Below are 20,784 nucleotides of genomic sequence, written 5' to 3'. Positions count from 1 at the left end.
CCCCACGAGTGCCCCACAGTTGGTATATAAGGATGTGATATGTACTGTCCCGTGTTTAGGGGCATTTGTTGTTTATTTGGAAATCCTCAAAAGAGTGTTTACAAATCAGATTTCCTAAAGAGACTTTCAAATCAGATACATATTCCATTAACAAGGGGAGACTACCCACAGTTGAATGCATTTTCAGACTCATTCTGTTGAGACTGTAACATTTGATTGATTTTTATATCAAACACACAAAATAACTGCACTTATGAAAAATTATGTAAAATGGATAAACATTTTGAAAAAACAAAATCTGCTTCTACTGGCAGGACTTGAACCAATAACACTAGAGCTGTTTAGCAACCAAGTGTTCCACCATTTTGGTTAAACACGAAGCATAAGAATGAAAAATTCATGACCTATGTGTTTAACAGATGGTATTGATCACATGCATGAATCATTATTCAGCAGGGGTCGAAATTGGCTGACATTCCTGCTGGTCATTCGGTCCAGGAACCTACAAATTTTGATGGACCGAATCAAAACCTACTAGACCAAACAAGTTCATAAAGTATAAATGCAAAAATAATTGTCAGTCTTGTTGGAATGGCAGGTAAAAATATTTCCTGATTTGTAGTGATACTGACTAATAAAAACTAGTCGGAACTGAAGTATTTTGACCACTATTCATCGGGGATGGGACATAGAGCGCTTGCTTGATGCACGGTCAGTCTGGGATCAATCCCCGTTGGTGAGCCCATTGGGCTATTTCTTGTTACAGCCAGTGTACCATGACTGGTATATCAAAGGCCGTGGTATGTGCTATCCTGTCTGTGAAATGGTGTATATAAAAGATCCCTTGATACTAATGGGAAAATGTAGCGGGTTTCCTCTCTATGATTGTGTCAAAATGACCATATGTTTGACATGTGCTCTAATGGTGTCGTTAAACAAAACAAACTAATCAGATCAGTGTAAATTTGTCCATTGATTAAATTGTTTTAGTCACATGTTTAATTCAACTTTTGTTTCTTTCTTTTTTAAAATTTATTTAGACCAGTATAGTTCAAACCACATCAGAAATTTTTTAATATTTTCCAAGTGTTTTTATACAATAATTACCCATTTGATAAGCAGTTTAATTTACATTTGTTTTATAACATTAATTTTCCTTAAATTCTCACAGCAGTTAAAAGTACTTTTAATTATTGAGGATTGTCTTGTATGCAACTGTTTTTGTCCCTTAGTAAAAACACATTAAATAAAACAGTGCAGAATGTATTATAGACAGTACTCACTATATTACGACTGTCGAAAAAAGGAAGGAAGGAAATGGTTTATTTAACAATGCACTCAACACATTTTAGTTACAGTTATATGGCGTCGGACATATTGTTAAGGACCACACAGATATTGAGGGAGGAAACCTGCTGTCACCTCTTCATGGTCTAACTCTTTTCGATTAGCAGCAAGGGATCATTTATATGCACCATTCCAGACATGACAGCACATACCACAGCCTTTGATATACCAGTTGTGGTGCACTGGCTGGAGTGAGAAATAGCCCAATGGGCCCACTGACAGGGATCGATCCCAAAACGACTGCACATCAAGCGAGCACTTTACCACTGGGCTACTTCTCACCCCAACGACTGTTGAAATAGCTTGGTGTACAAAAATAATCTGGATTAATTTTACTTGATCATATTGTTCAAAAACCTGATGCACAAAATGCTTTCAAATGTGTTAATGTTTACCCAGTTTTTCTCTATTACACCCTGTACTGTACCCATAGGCATATGGGCTCCCATATTTGTAGGGGGGGGGGGGGGGGGGGGGGTAGGCTGGCTCTTGCCCAAATTAAATGAAAATGTCCGAATCTGGATAACAACATTTATTCATATTAGTATTACTACCAAACAGCTATATAGGGTTGCAAACGAATCTCTATGCACTTTTACATGGATTACAGCTAATTTTGAGGGTAGAATGATGGAAATGCATGGTAAAAAGATCTCAGGTTAGCACATTTTGCCCAAATAACTGTATGATATTTGCCCAAATTTGAGGTTTTGCTCCAGCCCTAGGGGGGCAGTTGCACTCCCCCGGCCCCATGTCTCATAAGCTTATGACCATCCCCGTTGAAAAACCTAATGCACGAAAGTAATTAAAAATAAGCAAACTGTTACCTGATAATTCTGTATCTGCTGAAAACCCTAATGAATAAAATACTTGTGGTTCAGAACATGTTACATTTATTTGATAATGCCTTACTAAACACTGAGAACTACATGGCTACTTGAAATGTAACTGGTTACCTGATAGAGGTTTCTAGTAGCACCATAGCTGGGAACCACACTGAGCCCCAAACTCTCACTGGACGACTTCTGAAGATGAACTTCATGAACTGTAAATCCCTCCTCGAAATCTGAATCATCACCATCCGAACTGAACACCATGCTAGTATTTACTCCATTAGAGTTGGGTCTTTTGTCAATACTACTATCTGCAAGATACTCAGACTTTTCAAATTCCTTGCCCATGATCTCCCACTGGGCGTTAAACTTCTTCTCCCGAGCCTGGAGCTTCTGTTTGAAGGTCAGCTTCTTCTGCTGTCTGACTCTCTTGATGTGGAGGAGAATCTGCAGCGGCATCTCCTGAATCACGGAGACACATTCATCGTGCGACAGCCGGTTCAGGATGATGCCATTGATTTCCAGAATCTTGTCCCCGACCCGAATCCCTTTCCGGAAAGCGACGCCATTTTCGTCGACCTCTTTGACAAAGACTGAACTGATGGGCTCCCTGCTGAGTCTGCCTCCCTCCACCGCGAACACGAGTCCAAGATTTTCTCCTGGAAGTCGGCTTAAGACCAGCTCATCAACCGATCCGTCGGAGTATGTTTCAGACAGACTTGTCTTGCCGTCTGCTGCAAGTTTCCCATACGTACCAATGAGTCCTGATCTCAGTGGAGAGGAAGAGGTGTCAGACGCAGAGTCTGTGTCGGTATTGCTGTCGTAACTCGATGTCTCCGACATTTTAGAGTGTTGCGGTTGACTTTTCGAAATGAAATGGGCAGAAATATGTTCACTGTCCATATGGGAGTTGGGCTCAAGACCCAGGTTCATGGAATGATTCTGCTTCCTAGATTCCTGTTCCCAGGGTTCAGAGGTGCTCTGGTTTGATGATGTCAGGCCGAAGATGTGGGAGGGGGGGTCTTTTTTCATCCCAATACGCGGTGAGTGTAACACTCGTTTTGCAAACGTATTGCACTCAAAGTCTGAAAAGTCGGTGTCAGAATCCATCTTGCCTGCCTGTTGAGCATGTACTTGCAGTGATTGAGGAGTTTTGGAGGAGTTCGAATCAGCTACAGATATCTGTGGTGTAGAGTTATCTGCCCTTTCTTCTTCATGTATTAATAATGGCCTCAATTTGGCATCATCTTGGAGCTCCTACAACAAGAACAAAATAAATACTTATTGCAAAATGAATGACTTGGTAAAACATTCACCAATACATCTGTTACAAAATGTGACCATTACAAACTCAGCACAAATATAAATCCATTATCTTTCACATTAACTGTGAAATACTCACAATCCAGAATTACCGTGTACACACCTATATAGAAAAAGTAGTATACAGAGCCTTACACGTGTCCCCATCATTTTACCGAACATATACATGTATGATATACCAGAATGCTCTTCTGTCTCCAGTAAAGATGATATAAAAGATTCCTTTGTTTAGTTATGTTGGAAGTAGGTATCAGATTTGACATTATTTGAAAGTGAGTAATAAATAAAATAGCACACTCGTTTTCACTAGATGTAATTTTTACGAAATTTGTGAACATCTCATGGTATCTGACCTTACTCTTGTTTAAACTGTACCAACACTGACCTCGGTGGTGTCGTGGTTAAACCATCGGTCATAAGGCTGGTAGGTACTAGGTTCATAGCCCAGTACTGGCTCCCACCCAGATTAATTGAGTTTTAACGATTTAATGGGACCAAAGCACTGTCTTCTCTCTGACTAACCACTAACCACTAACATACTGTCCTGGACACACAGTCCAGATAGCTGAGGTGTGTGCCCAGGACAGTGTGCTTGAACCTTAATGGATATAAGCACGAAAATAAGCTGAAATGAAGTGAAATGTACTAATCTGGGAAGTTACTTGTTTCGTAAGAATTATATCTAACAAAAAATCATATAGTATTGCATGTGGCAAAAAAACACTGGCTTATTAAAGATTTAGTTGGTATTATGTTTTGCATATATAAAAGAAGTTGAAAGATAGGAGAAACTGCCAGATCAGAAAACAATGAGATGGAATTCAAAAGAGAGACAGAAAAGGGGGAAATGTAATAACAATACAAACAATTGCATTTGTATATTATCTAGATCAATACAGGGCCCCGTTTTACAAAGCAATTTTAGCATTAAGATCACCTTAAATGCATTTATCAGTTATATGTCTAAGGTGATCTTAGCGCTAAGATTGCTTTAAGTGGATTTATGAGTTATATGTCTAAGGTGATCATAGCACTAAGACTGCTTTAAATGGATTTATGAGTTATATGTCTAAGGTGATCATAGCGCTAAGATTGCTTTAAGTGGATTTATGAGTTATATGTCTAAGGTGATCATAGCGCTAAGATTGCTTTAAGTGGATTTATGAGTTATATGTCTACAGTGATCATAGCACTAAGATTGCTTTAAGTGGATTTATGAGTTATATGTCTAAGGTGATCTTAGCGCTAAGATCACTTCACAAAACTGGGTCCAGGACAGTAAGGATGCATTAATTGATTGAAAAACAAAACAAGATGATTCTGAATATTTCAATAACAAAACTATACCTGATACAGGAACTAATATAAAAAATACAAACAGAAACTTACCTCTACACTGTATAGATATATATATATATGTATATACTTAGCAGAGAAAAAACCCCACCTGATACGACACAGGTGTTATTCGCATATGAAAAACCGTTGACATTAAACAAACACATGACCAAGGACTGCGTAACGCTGATTGGAATTCCGGTGCTCATTAAGTATTTAAACTGATGGAGCCTAATTAAGTTAGTGGCTCACCTGTCAGTGATACAGAAGCTAGAGCTGTGTTGTGTGGTGTGTTGTGTTATCCATGGAGGGCCGTCTGTACTGGGCCATGACTATTGATTGTTTTTATGCAGGTATAATCACATGAGTAAATCTTTATCATTTTGTGACAGATGGTGGCGTCATGTCTGTATATAGTAAAACCTGTGTTTAGCAGCCACCTGATTTGATGCAGACGCAGAACTCTATTTATTAAAGGGACTGTCCTGAGTTTGCATCCATTGTAAGATGTTTGCGATAACAGAGCCTTAAAGGGACAATTTGCAGCCATTGTAAGATGTTTGTGATAACAGAGCCTTGTTGGCGACTACTATTTCATACTAAATACATTTTCTTGGTTAGAATACCAGTGTCTGTATATCAAATGTGTTTCCGGTCGTATACTAATGTTTGTATCACTCAGTTTTTACTTTAATTCGTGATATATAATTTTTCATACGTACAAAATTATTGGGAGGTAAAATCTAGTCTGGGCAACTGCAAGCATTAGGACGACAAACACCTTGTAAATACAGGAATCAATAAACCACTACTTCTCAGATGCACATGCTTTTTAAAAAATATGGACAATGCAATTTTTGGTACTACAAACACCAGGATGACCAGAAACACTTTGGTTGTACGGAAATGGATAATCTAAAGAATAAAATATTAGTAATATTTGATTTCAGTGATCATAAACGGCTCTAATAGTGAAAAATATGCAGTAGTGTTTAAAAACTAGGGTCTGTTCCTTTAAGCACGTTTCACTGTATTTAAAGTATACCTGAATGAATACATCACCATTTGGCAACACTCTTGCACACAACATAACTACGCATCCACAAACAAAACAAGAAAAGAAGAAGAAAACATATGCAATGTTTTTACAAACAAAATAAAATAGCTGCAATCATTTGGAAATTATTGAAAAAGTCATGTACAGGCAGTGCTGTTATAAACAAGATTAAAGAACAGCCATCATCTGCAAATAAAATTAATCTATACGCAATGCTTTTACAAACAAGATTAAATAACCTGCAGAGAGGGAGACGCATTATCCAAATGTAACTGTGTTTACGACCAGGAATTGTGATTTCCTGACAAATACTCTTCATTATGAGACATCGCTGATTTTACTATCACAGGACGGGATCTTGCCCAGTGATAAAACACTCACTTGATGCACGGTCGGTATGGGATCAATCTCCGTCAGTGGGCTATTTCTCGCTCGAGCCAGTGCACCACGACTGGTATATCAAAGGCTGTGGTATGTGCTATTCTGTCTGTGGGATAGTGCTTATAATAGATCACTTGCTACTAATGGAAAAATTAAGCATGTTTTATCTCTAAGATTATATGTCATAATTAACAAATGTTTCACATCCAATAGCTGATGATTAGCAAATCAATGTGCTCTAGTGGTGTCGTTAAAAAACAAAAACAAACTTATTGTTACGTCCCCATTAGATAAAAAAGAGTAAAGTTTGTTTTATTTAAGGATGCCACTAGAGCACATTGATTTTTATCTTATCATCAGCTATTGGACGTCAAACATATGGTCATTCTGACACTGTTTTTAGAGGAAACCCGCTGTTGCCACAAAGGCTACTCTTTTATGACAGGCAGCATGGGATATTTTATTTGCTCTTCCCACAGGCAGGATAGCACAAACCATGACCTTTGTTGAACCAGTTATGGATCACTGGTCGGTGCAAGTGGTTTACACCTACCCATTGAGCCTTGCGGAGCACTCACTCAGGGTTTGGAGTCAGTATCTGGATTAAAAACCCATGCCTCGACTGGGATCCGAACCCAGTACCTACCAGCCTGTAGACCGATGGCCTAACCACGACGCCACCGAGGCCGGGCTCCCCATTAGAGGGGCCGGGTGTAGCTTAATGTTAGAGTGCTCGCTTGAGGTGCTGTAGGTTACACGATCAATAACAGTTAATGGACTTAAATTTCCCTCATCCCAACGTTACTAATACTAGTACTGATACATTAAAACTATGGCATGTACTGTCCTGTCTGTATGCATATAAAAGACCCCTTGCTGCTTTATTCATTAGGAGTATTGTATATGGCAGAAGCAGTTTTCCTCTCTTCCTTTCTTTTGAAAACATGTGGTGATAACCATATAGTAGATACCATATAGCTGTATTTTAAAATGTCACCAGAGCTATAATCTGGTCATCCATTATCGGTGATTGTTACACAGGAAAACATCAGTGGTTTCTGTTTGTTCTAAATACATAACATATAAAAGTGACAAGACATACTGGCTGACAGTTTTGTCACTATGACAACAAATAGTTTAATCACACAGACACCAGTTCCATTCTGTTCATATCAGGTTACACAGAAAACATGGTCTCTTGTCATTTGTCAACCAATTTCCTGCTATCCACAAACAGTGTCTATAGTCCATCCCACAGGGAATGCATTTTTCATACTATGAAATTTACTACAAGTTATTTATTTCTGAGTTGATTGATTTGTAAATTGCACACAACAATAGTTGGGGTTTTTTTTGTTATTGCCACAACACTTTTACTTTTCTTCTTACGTCAAATCAAACTGAAATTATTTACAAAAAACATTTTAATAGAATGTAGGGACGGACTACAGTTTCAGGTATTTGGTACATTTATACATGTGCTACAAGATTCTTTTTTTCTTTCTGAAATTTTAAAATGTATTTGTTACTTTCCCTTTCAGTTCATTAGGTGCATGCATGGGATGCTGAATGAGTCAACATCAATTAATGGTCACCTATCCCAGGTGGGGGCGGACGTAGCTCAGTGGTACAGCTTCGCCTGATGCACGATTAATCTAGGATCGATTGCTGTCGGTGGGCCCATTGGGCTATTTCTCGTATCAGCCAGTGCTCCACAACTGGTGTAACAAAGGCCGCAGTATGTACTATCCTGTCTGTGGGATGGTGTATATAAAAGATCCCTTACTACTAATCGAAAAGAGTAGCCCATGAAGTGGCGACTGGGTTTGCTCTCTCAATATCTGTGTGGTCCTTAACCACATGTCCGATGCCATATAACCGTAGTTAAATGTGTTGAGTGTGTCGTTAAATAAAAAATTTCTTTCCTTCCTTCCCATCCCAGGTAGTATTTCCTTGTTGGTATATCGAAGGCCTTGGGAAAACACAAAGATCCATGATGTCTTTTTGTCTCTATAAATCAGGCCTCAGAAAAGTGCAAGAACATTCCTTTCGTTCATGCGTTCCTCACGCAAATCTAATTTTGCATAACCTATTTTTTGTTCAAGCAAAATTTTGAGCACTATTTACTTGGATATGTAACTGGTTTCAAAAAAAGGAAAGGGGTTACTTGGATTTATTTTTGCGTAACCGATAAATGGGTCACACAGATTTTCAGTTATTAGATACATGTATGTGAGTTTCTCGCACGCTCGCACGCGCACGCGCGCACGCTCGCTCGCTCGCTCACTCACACTCTCTCTCTCTCTCTCTCTCTCTCTCTCTCTCTCTCTCTCTCTCTCTCTCTCTCTCTCTCTCTCTCTCTCTCTCTCTCTCTCTCTCTCTCTCTCTCTCTCTCTCTCTCTCTATATATATATATATATATATATATATATATATATATATATATATATATATATATATATATATATCTATATATCTCTGCCATGAGTAATGGGAATGTTTGGTGAAAGTTTGCATCTAAACTGAATAAACTGTATGAGATGTTTGGCTATCAAAAGCATGACACCAGGAAGTTTTAAAAGGAGTTTATGTTTATAACACACTAACACATTTTATGACCAAAGTTACATTTTTGCAAGGCAAAAACTGTCAAAAAAAATGTTTCAAAAAGGAGTAAAGGTTGCTAACAGTTGTGTTTAATTGGAATAGAACTCAATGCTAGACTGCCCACTCGAACAATGGTTTCAAATAATTTTCTGATAGTAAAAGTTAAAAGTTAATTTTCTTTAACATTGGCTATTGGATGTCAAACATTTGGTAATTTTGACATATAGTCCTGGAGAGGAAACCTGCTACATTTTTCCATTAGGAGCAAGGGATCTTTTAAATGCACCATCCCACAAACAGGATAGCACATACCACAGCTTTTAGTATGTCAGTTGTGGTGCACTGGCTGGAACAAGATTCTCAGATAGTAGATGAAGGAAGGAAATGTTTTATTTTGCGAGGCACTCAACACATTTTATTTATGGTTATATGGTGTCAGACATATGGTTAAGGACCACATAGATATAGAGAGAAGAAACCCAATGTCGCCACTTCGTGGGCTACTCTTTTCAATTAGCAGCAAGGGATCTTTTATATGCACCATCTCACAGACAGGATAGTACATACCACAGCCTTTGTTACACCAGTTGTGGAGCACTGGCTATAACAAGAAATAGCCCAATGGGTCCACCGACGGGGATCGATCCTAGCAGATAGTAGATCAAAACTGCAGGGTTTATTGTCCATTTGTAGAAGAGGACATTATAAAAACCTTTGTGAAGTTTATTCAAAAAAGAATAACATGTGTGGTAGTAACTGGCTTCCTTTCTCTCACTGGATCATGTTTGTGACAGTTGATGTTTTCCTGTTTCCTAAATGTTAAATGTTGATGCTGGGGTGTTGTAGGTTTCACTTTCTCTAACACTTAAATCTGAGTGCTGTTTCACTAAGTGTTATCAAATGCTGTCATGTGATTTCCGATAAACATTCTGGGAATACCTGAAGATGATTTTATCAGCTAGCTTATGTTTATCTGATAAATGTTGTGAGACAAAATGTCACACATGACTCAGAGCATCATGACTTTTTGTCTCCATCATGTGCCAGCATAAGTTTGTCTGACAAAACATTTCCTTCATTTCCTGAAGACTGTATATGTCAGAATTACCAAATGTTTGACATCAGTAGCCGATGATCGATATATCAATGTGCTTTTGTTAAACAATATATGAATGAATGAATAAATGAATTAATGAATTAATTTAATTATTTAATTACATAATTAATGGATTAATTAATGTTTAATGACACCCCAGCACAAAAATACACATCAACGAAAACAAACTTTTAACTTTTTAACTTCATATTCCTTTGAACTCCAATCAAGGACATAACACATTGAACCTAACCGTAAGGACATCACATCACACACACAAAGTTCAAGTACATGGCGTCGTATGTAGGTAACCGAGTCATAGGGAAACTCGACCAATTCCGTGTTTGATTTACCTGAGAAATCTCTGTGCGTCATCATCTGAGTAAATTATTCGAGCCACGTCCTTTTAAAGATCAACATCGTTATTCGGACCACGGACACCGTGCACACAGCCCATAAGCTCATTGAGATAGCCGCATGTCTGTGATCAGTAAATCGCTAAGTGCCTCATTTAAACATACCTGGTCATCTTAAACAACACTGTTTGGCATTTTTGTCTAAAGCGCAGCTTCATGATTGAAAAAGTAATTTTTGTGACATTTATAACAATGAAGAATTTATTTTTGGGTGCATAATTGGTTACAAATTTCATTTGACATATCAAAATACTAAATTTTAAAATCTAGTTTAAAGGTATTATTTTCTTTTGGGATTTTTGTCTAAAATTTAGTTTAAAACTTGAATTGTTACAGGGTTTTTTTTTCCTTGTTTTTTGGTGTGTGTGTGGGGGGGGGGGGGGGATTCCACATCTTATCATACAAAATATATTTTTGAATTCATAATTACCTACATATTTCATTTGACATTCCACAATACAAACTGTTCAAACCGTATTTCATAAGACTATATTATAACACTGGTTTGCTGTAGGATTTCGTACAGTAAAAGATTTGTTTTTTGTTGTTGTTGGGGGGGGGGTTTTTGGGGGGGGGAGGGGTTGGAGGTATCATCAATAATGTTTGTTTAAACTCAATGCAGAGTTAAGGATACTATTTTTATGTGAATTTGAATAAAATTGTATTAATATTTTTAAAAACCATAGAAAATTAAAAAATCAACCCTATATCTTTCCCTCATTTCTGAATCTTACAGTTGAATAAATATCATTGACATGTTTCAATAATGAAATATTTCTCGTTCTAGCCAGTGCACCACGACTGGTATATCAAAGGCTGTAGTATGTACTACCCTGTCTGTGGGATGGTGCATATAAAAGATCCCTTGCTGCTAATCAGAAAGAGCAAGCCCATGAAGTGGCGAAAGCGGGTTTCCTATCTCAATATCTGTGTGGTCCTTAACCATATGTCTGACGCCATATAACTGTAAATAAAATGTGTTGAGTGTGTCGTTAAATAAAACATGCCTTTCTTTCTTTCAATAATGAAATACTAGATAGAATTCCATTATAGAAACTACATGCATTAACCCAAATGGCTGGCTGTATAAAAAGATCTCTAGTCAGCATTTATATTCTAAATCGGACTAGAATACATTAAACCGGTACATGTTATATAAAGTTAACAGGATACATTCAATTATGTAAAATGTCAAGTGGTATTTTCTGCATTAAAGTACTTTTAAGAAAGCTATTTTGATATACATAATGGTTTTCAGCAGGAAAGAAGGAACTGGAAATTGTGTTTTACAGCCAAAGGTAACTGACATACACGTGCTAATGTAGGAACTGTGACATTTAGCTAAAATAGTGTTTTATATGATTGTTAATTCACATACACGTGCTAATGTAGGAACTGTGACATTTGGCTAAAATAGTGTTTTATATGATTGTTAATTTGGCTACACATACACAAAGGAACAGGAAAATGGTTTTTATGCTTGCACAACATATGTACTCACTGAAATATTTTCTAAAGGAACTGTGTTTGTTTAATGGAACCCCAGAACATTTTAACATTTATTTTGACAGATTTGCTTACAGAAATGGAAAACCAGATACTCTGCTTATAAAACTTTAGAGTTCTACACTTGAATCTCTAGTACTATGACACGAATACAATTTGTATGACCATGATTTTAAGTCTCACTGAAATATTTTCTAAGGTGACTCTTTTTTAGAGTCCTTTGGGTGGGACATACCCCAGTCTTTGAGGTGGGACATAGCCCAGTGGTAAAATGCTCACTTGATGCCATGGTCACTTTATGATGGGACATAGCCCAGTGGTAAAATGCTGGATGCATGGTCACTTTATGATCAATCCCTGTTGGTGGGTCCATTGGGTTATTTCTCGTTCCAGCCAGTGCACCACGACTGGTATATTAAAGGACATGGTATGTGCTATCCTGTCTACGGGGGTGGTGCATATAAAATAAGGTATTGAGTGTGTCGTTAAATAAAGCATTTCTTTCCTTTCTTTTAGAGTCTTAGAGGCAGGACGTAGCCCAGTGGTAAAGCGTGCACTTGATGCATGGTCGGTCTAGGATCGATCCCCGTTAGTGGGTCCAATGGGCTATTTTTCGTTCCAGCCAGTGCACCACGACTGGTATATCAAAGCCCATGGTATTTACTATCCTGTCTGTGTGATGTATATACCACGGCCATTGATATACCAGTCATGGGGCACTGGTTGGATGAAACAAAAAATCAGAGAACATTTGTCCACTGAGGTGGTTCAAACCTACTGTTTCCACATGGGCTATTCCTATTGGAAAAGCAGCAAGGGATCTTTTATATGAACTTTTCCTCAGACAGGACAGTATCCATGCAGTACAGACAACATCTTTGATGTATCAATCATTGGACACTGGTTGGAATGGGAAAACCCAAGTTCATTGAAGACAATTGATAACAGTGACTCTTAGTCCCTCAGGCGAGCACTATACCACTGAACTACATCCGGTTCCTTACAGTACAAAGCAAAATGTTCATCTACCTCCATTGTTTTGGGTTTTGCTGCTTCAGCCATGTTGAATGTCTTTACTCCCACTTTTACCACAGTAACATCATGCTGACTGGTTTCATTTCTTAATCCTGGAAAATAGAAATTACATTACATTAAAAATAATACTTTTCTTGTTATTGGAAAAAAAACAATTAATTAAAAAAATATATATATATTAAAAATATTACATATCTTTTTCCTGGAAAATAGGAAAGAAAATTATAATGAAAGTACATGCATTACATTTTTCAATCCTAGAAAATAGAAGAAAAAACATATATTATATATATTGAAAATATTATATTTCTTAATCCTTGAAAATAGGAAAGAAAATTATATTTAAAGTATTATATTTCTTAATCCTGGAAAATAGAAAAGAAAATTATATAAAACACATTACATTTTTCAATCCTACAAAACAGGAAAAGAAATTATATTGAAAGTATAACAAACACTTTATTGTACTGTCCCTATAAAAATGAATGTAATAAAACAGATTTGTAGTTTTTTGTTCCAATTTAACAGAACTGTTTCAAAATACCGACATGACCTAGCCAGTATTTATGTGGCGACTTTTACCATAATAAATGTGATCCACTTTACACATACCTAACTGCTAGCAACAGGATGCAAATGGAACGTCAAGTAACACTTTCAGCATGAATGCACTTTTATTGAACAGAGATGGAAGGCCATTGCTTTTTATTAATAACTATCAAATAAAGAATAACTTTGAATAGTTTTTAAGTTTCAATGTGACCTCAGCAGACATATTTATTTCAGTACTTTTATACTCCCCACTGCTAGGTATGTTTAGAAAAAAAATATCACGGATGAGTGAGTAGGTATCTGCAGGTTTGAATAAATGAGTGAGTGAGTGAATGGATGAATGGATGGATGGATGGATGGATGGATGGATGGATGGATGGATGGAAGGGTGGGTGGGTGGATGGATGGATGGATGGATGGATGGATGGATGGATGGATGGATGGATGGATGGATAGATCAACGATGTATGAATGGGTGGATGTATGGATGGATAAATGGATGGATGGATGGACAGACATATAGTTGGAAGGATGGATGAATAAGAGATGGATGGATGGATGGATGGATGGATGGATGGATGGATGGATGGATGGATGAATAGCTGATACATATCAATATAAAAAAATTATTAACATGATTAAAACAAATTGTACATTGCTGTGAACCTTTTTTTAACAGTCTTTATAAAAAGCATTTTGTTTTGATAATAATGAATTCAAACTAAAATCCAACTCCTTTACTTACATATGCATAATCCAGGAAAGGTAACTCAGATTTATCAATCTACTGATTATATCAATGTAATTATAACTGACAAGTTTACCTCCAAGGCAAAATTTGCATACAAATACCGGCTAATCACCATACTGGATAAATATATTGAAATAAGGAGTGTTTCTTGCGGCAGTTCAGTACATGGTTTTCTGGAATTTGTTTTTACTGCCAATGTTCCTGTCATGGACGGAGGAGCCAGCCGAGGCCGACACCTGTGCCCATGACAGGCGTGCACTACAACAGCTTGTTTTGAATGTGCACGTAAAACCATCTGATCTAATTGTCAGTGTAGGGTCAAACAGTTTAATTGTATTGTGTTAGTGGTACCTGTAGTGTCACACAACTCCATAGCTTCTAACAAAAATGTTTAGGGTCACTCTGATTAATGCACCTTCGGGATTCTGCCTCCTGACTACCAACTCGCATCATATTTTGTTTCAGGTTATGTCTAGTAGGTTTTCTTGAAAGATTTTGCAAATCAAACAAACAAAAAACTGCTTAATTTTATTCTGTATTTGTGGTTATTAAAGTGACAGATTAGTTTTTAAAGACTACCACGTACTTTTCACTATTAAAGTGACAGATTAGTTTTTAAACACTACCACGTATTTTCACTATTAAAGTGACACATTAGTTTTTAAACACTACCACGTACTTTTCACTATTAAACTGACAAATTAGTTTTTAAACACTACCACGTACTTTTCACTATTAAAGTGACAGATTAGTTTTTAAACACTACCACGTACTTTTCACTATTAAACTGACAGATTAGTTTTTAAACACTACCACGTACTTTTCACTATTAAAGTGACAGATTAGTTTTTAAACACTACCACGTACTTTTCACTATTAAAGTGACAGATTAGTTTTTAAACACTACCACGTATTTTCACTATTAAAGTGACACATTAGTTTTTAAACACTACCACGTACTTTTCACTATTAAACTGACAGATTAGTTTTTAAACACTACCACGTACTTTTCACTATTAAAATGACAGATTAGTTTTTAAACACTACCACGTACTTTTCACTATTAAAGTGACAGATTAGTTTTTAAACACTACAACGTACTTTTCACTATTAAAATGACAGATTAGTTTTTAAACACTACAACGTACTTTTCACTATTAAAGTGACAGAACCTAGCTTTTAAAAACTACCATATACTTTTCACTATTAAACCTGATTTTGATTATTAAAACGAGACATTACTTAAGTTTTTATTGTTTAGATTATTCATTTCCGTACATCCGAAGTGTTTCTGGTCATCCTGTCGTTTCTAATATCATGAAATGCATTTTTCATATTTTTAAAAACACACATGAGCTCTGGTCTGTTTTTAAGGATATTTCAATGTTTCAATGACACAGACTCTTCTTTAACTTTATTGAAGATTCACCCAAATGTGTTACAGGGTTTGCAGATTAACCAAACTTAGGGTTACTTTACATGGGTTGAAACTAGGGTATGCAAATTTAAAAACAAGTTCATCCCAATGAGTCTTTAAAAAACCCTCTTTTTTTGAGTTTCAAATAAAATTTAAAACATTGTGAAATTGTCAATATATAACATTCACAAATTGTATAAAATTGTGTCATATAACAAAGTGATTTTATACTAAATTTGTTACTTTTACACATCAACCATTAAAAAAAAAAAATTCTTATACACTGAAACCCCTTTAAACCGGACACCCTGGGACCAAGACAAATGTCTGATTTTAAGAGGGATCCAGTTTATAGAGAGGTTAAGTTCTGTCTTTGTTTTTAAAAAGGGACTCTGTGAAACGTCCGGTTATGAGGGAATTCCAGTTTACAGAGGGTCCTGTTTTGAGGGAATTCCGGTTAGCAGAGTGTCCGGTCTTGAGAGGTTTCACTGTATTTACAAACAACAAAACTTATTTAGTCCAAAAGATCCTTGAATTTCTAACATCCTTTTTATGTCACATTTTTAAGTAATGACATCCCAGTTGACATAATAACATCATGCATGCACTGGATTAATTTTTATCAAAAATGTTGTTTTTTAAAATTCACTTTTTTAACGACATCTGACAAATGACATCGAAGTAAATCTTGTATCATCAGAAAGTTTGTAATTATGTGTTGTTTGAGTAAAATTACAGTCTGGAATGCAACGCTGGCCAAACAGTTGACAAAAGGTCAGGTTGGTTTATGTACAAGAAGGTCAGAGGCATAGTTCAAATGTCAGGTGGGTAAATGTCTCAATTTGGTTCCGTTATTGCCGGGACTGGATAAATACGATAGAACAGGGCTGGAATGGGAAATAAACCATGCAGATCAATAATGATATCAACTCTCACATTCTGGGTGAGCTCGTGGGTGGGATGTAGACTACTGACAGGAATTGAACCTAGATCACTTACATATCAACCTATGTTTTGACCCCCACCCCTATTCAAACCAGCTCCCCACAAATCAAAGGCTGCGTGTCCATAATGGGGGTGAGATTGGTGTATAAGATCCCTTGGAGTAGCCTATGTAGAGCAGTGGCCCATTCCATGAAGCGATCTTAGCACTAAGATCAATTAAGTTATGCACTGAACGTTTTGTGACCGGCCTCGGTGGCGTAGTGGTTAAGCCATTGGACTACAGGCTGGTAGGTACAGGGTTCGCAGCCCGGTACCGGCTCCCACCCAGAGTGAGTTCTTAAGGGCTCAATGGGTAGGTGTAAGGCCACTACACCCTCTTCTCTCTCACTAACCCACTGTCCTGGACAGATGACCCAGATAGCTGAGGTGTGTGTCCAGGACAGCATGCTTGAACCTTAATTAGATATAAGCACGGAAATAAGTTGAAATGAAATGACTGAATGTTTTGTTTAATGACACCACTAGAGCATACTGATTAATTAATCCTCAGCGATTGGATGTCATGTAGTCATCAGAGGAAACTGCTACATTTTTCCTGATGCAGCAAGGAATCTTTTATATGCACTTTCCCCACAGACAGGACAGCACATACCACAGCCTTTGATATACCAGTCATGGGGCACTGGCTGGAATGAGAAATAGTCCAATGGGTCCACCGACGGGGATCGATCCTAGACCAAGCACGTATCAGATGAGTGATTTACCACTGGGCTATATCCCGTCCCTGCACTGACGGTGATCTACATTGTAAGCGCCAAGATCACTTCATATGTTAGATACCAAAAAGCTCTATTGTTTAATGTCATTCCTATACCATTAGTTTCCTTTTAAGGGTCAGAGATGCCATTCAAGGGGATATAGTAGCGAGGTCGTTTGAGGTGTGATAGGTCATAGGATCAAGCCCCCTCAATAGATAGATTCATTTCAGGTTTTCCAGATACAATCAAAGTAAAGTTTGTTTTGACACCACTAAAGCACATTGATTAATTATCGGATATATGATTTGAAACATTTAATAATTCGAAGACATGGTCTTCAGATGAAACCTGCTACATTTACATACAATAACATTGTAATTAGATTCTTGAGGAGGAAAGCAAGTAGGTGGGTGGGTAGGCATATATGTAAGTAGGCAGGCAGATAGAAAGGCAGGGAGGTACATAGGTTTATGGCAGGCTGGTAAGTAGGTAGGTAGGTTTAGTAGGTAAGTAGGTTGGTAGATAGATAGACAGACAGACAGACAGGCAGGTAGGCAAACTCTTTGCCTGAGATAGACAGACAGGTGGATGGATGGATGGATGGATGGATGGATGGATGGATGGATGGATGGATGGAAGGATGGATGGATGGATGGATGGATGGAGGAAAGGAGAGATGATGAGATGGATGGATGGATAGCTGGCTGGCTGGATCGATAGATGGATTGATGGATGGATGGATGGATGGGAGGAGAGATGGAGAGATGGATGGATGGATGGATGGATGGATGGATGGATGGATGAATGGAGAAGAAGAGATATGATAGGATGGATGGATGGATGGATGGATGGATGGATGGATAGATGGATGGATGGATGGGTGGATGGATGGAAGGATGAATGGTTGGATGGATGGATGGATGGATGGATGGATGGATGAATGAATATATGGAAAAATAAATGGATGGAGACAGCCAGATCATGCATGGATAGACATACACACATAATTAAAAAACCCATCATATACACTCTACTTTAGAAAGGTTTCACAAAATAGAAAGTTTAAATACATGCACGCATCTCAAACAAACTTCATAATGTTTCTTGACACATACACACAATAGGTCTGTACACAGTTGAATAAACCCGAAAAACAACCCCATCTACAGAGAGGTTTCTACACTGTCACTGCACGTCACACTGAAGATATCATGTGATCATCATCTTGGCAGCCCACCTAAAGATGAGCTCCACTTCACAAGCCTCTGACTAACGTAAGAAATATTTACAGCCCGCGTGAGTCGGACAACGATACAGATTACCTGTCTGTCGCACAAAATGGACAGTCTACCAGATCCCCTCTCACCAATCATATCAGTAGCTTATTAATACGTGTTTATCTAGCCACACATTCCTTATGAATGTCAACATAGAGAATCATAAAGGTACGTTGACACTGTGTGATTTGTAGAAACATCTATTCCCATAAAGGTATGTTGTCACTGTGTGATTTGTAAAACATCTACACCAATAAAGGTATGTTGTCACTGTGTGATTTGTCGAAACATCTACACTAATAAAGGTATGTTGTCACTGTGTGATTTGTAAAAACATCCAGTTCAAAAAAGCTTGGGGTGGGAGAAAAGAATATACTTCAATCTCTTTTGGATATTAGGGGTATCTTGATACATTGAAGCATTGATCTATCATGATACTACAGCCCATTAAATGTATGTTTTCACTGTATAATCTGTACAAATATACAATACAACATAAAGGTATGTTGTCACTGTTTGATTGGTAAAAACATACAATACCCTATAAAGGTATCTTGTCACTGTGCTATTTGTAGAAACATCTAGCCCAATAAAGGAAAGTTGTCACCGTGTGATTTGTAGAAACAGCCAGTATCCCATAAAGATGTTTTATTTGTATGAATTGTAGGAATATCCTTTGCCATAAACATATGTTGTCACTGTGTGATTTGTAGTAATATCTATCCCCATAAAGGTATGTTGTCACTGTGCGATTTGTAAAAACATCCAAGTCCATAAAGGTATGTTGTTACTGTGCAATTTGTAGAAACATCTAGCCCAATAAAAGTAAGTTGTCACTGCATGATTTGTAATAACATCCAGTACCATAAAAGAATGTTGTCACCATGTAATTTGTAGAAACAGCCAGTATTCCATAAAGATATGGTTTATTTGTATGAATTGTAGAAACATCCATTGCCATAAACATATGTTGCCACTGTGTGATTTGTAGTAACATCCAGCCCCCATAAAACTATGTTGTTACTTTTCATTTATAGAAACATCCAGCTCCAAACGCTTGGGGTGGGGGAAGAGTGTAAACTTGAATCTCTCTTGAATATTTGGTGCATCACAATACATCAGGATACTACTGGTGACGATACAATACATGATACCCTTGCTACTGTATTCATATTTTAATGTTCCTTTCAATTTACCAACACAAATTCATACTGAGTTGCATTTATTGACAAGTTAGTTTTTTTAAGGAAAAACAGTGAAGTTGATAGAGACTACATGTATGTACCTGCTTAAGTCAATATCTCTATGATGTAATGTTTCCACATTTAACTGTTTCACTTTTCTTATTTTTAAATCATTTCACCCAAGCTCCATCTTCTTGTTTTACAAGAAAAACACTGTGAATCGGGTATCATGATGCATATCGTATCACAGGTTATGTATTACAATACGTATTGTATCATGAGGTAGATGTACCATGACACCACTATTGTAAATTGTTCCTCCAAATAGGGAATAAAAAGGAAAATTTATTTAACGACACCTCAGCACATTTTAAACTATGGCTAGTTGGTGTTTACCAGGCTATTCCTAACAATAAACTAACAACACCTCAGCGCATTTTAAACTATGGCTAGTTGGTGTTTACCAGGCTATTCCTAACAATAAACTAACGACACCTCAGCACATTTTAAACTATGGCTAGTTGGTGTTTACCAGGCTATTCCTAACAATAAACTAACAACACTTCAGCACATTTTAAACTATGGCTAGTTGGTGTTTAACAGGCTATTCCTAACAATAAACTAACGACACCTCAACACATTTTAAACTATGGCTAGTTGGTGTTTACCAGGCTATTCCTAACAATAAACTAACGACACCTCAGCACATTTTAAACTATGGCTAGTTGGTGTTTAACAGGCTATTCCTAATAATAAACTTACGACACCTCAGCACATTTTAAACTATGGCTAGTTGGTGTTTAACAGGCTATTCCTAATAATAAACTAACGACACCTCAGCACATTTTAAACTATGGCTAGTTGGTGTTTAACAGGCTATTCCTAACAATAAACTAACAACACCTCAGCACATTTTAAACTATGGCTAGTTGGTGTTTACCAGGCTATTCCTAACAATAAA

The 20,784-nt window shown here is 37.1% G+C and overlaps 1 protein-coding gene across 1 annotated transcript in view; it reads right to left on the bottom strand.

The window, feature by feature from the left end:
- Positions 1–2,097: 2,097 nt before the first annotated feature.
- Positions 2,098–20,784, bottom strand: part of LOC121380313 (partitioning defective 3 homolog) — a 28,086-nt gene continuing 9,399 nt past the window's right edge. The window contains exons 2-3 of the mRNA XM_041509116.1: positions 12,934–13,031; positions 2,098–3,437 (exon numbers count right to left, since the gene is read on the bottom strand). Coding sequence (XP_041365050.1) covers positions 2,259–3,437; positions 12,934–12,966 — 1,212 coding nt within the window. The 5' untranslated portion in view covers positions 12,967–13,031 and the 3' untranslated portion in view covers positions 2,098–2,258. The remainder of the gene's footprint in view (positions 3,438–12,933; positions 13,032–20,784) is intronic.

The sequence above is a fragment of the Gigantopelta aegis genome, chromosome 2 (assembly GCF_016097555.1).
Source record: "Gigantopelta aegis isolate Gae_Host chromosome 2, Gae_host_genome, whole genome shotgun sequence".
Classification (NCBI taxonomy): domain Eukaryota; kingdom Metazoa; phylum Mollusca; class Gastropoda; order Neomphalida; family Peltospiridae; genus Gigantopelta; species Gigantopelta aegis.
Note: the sequence above shows the minus strand (reverse complement) of the source record. Positions and strands in the feature narration are given on the sequence as shown.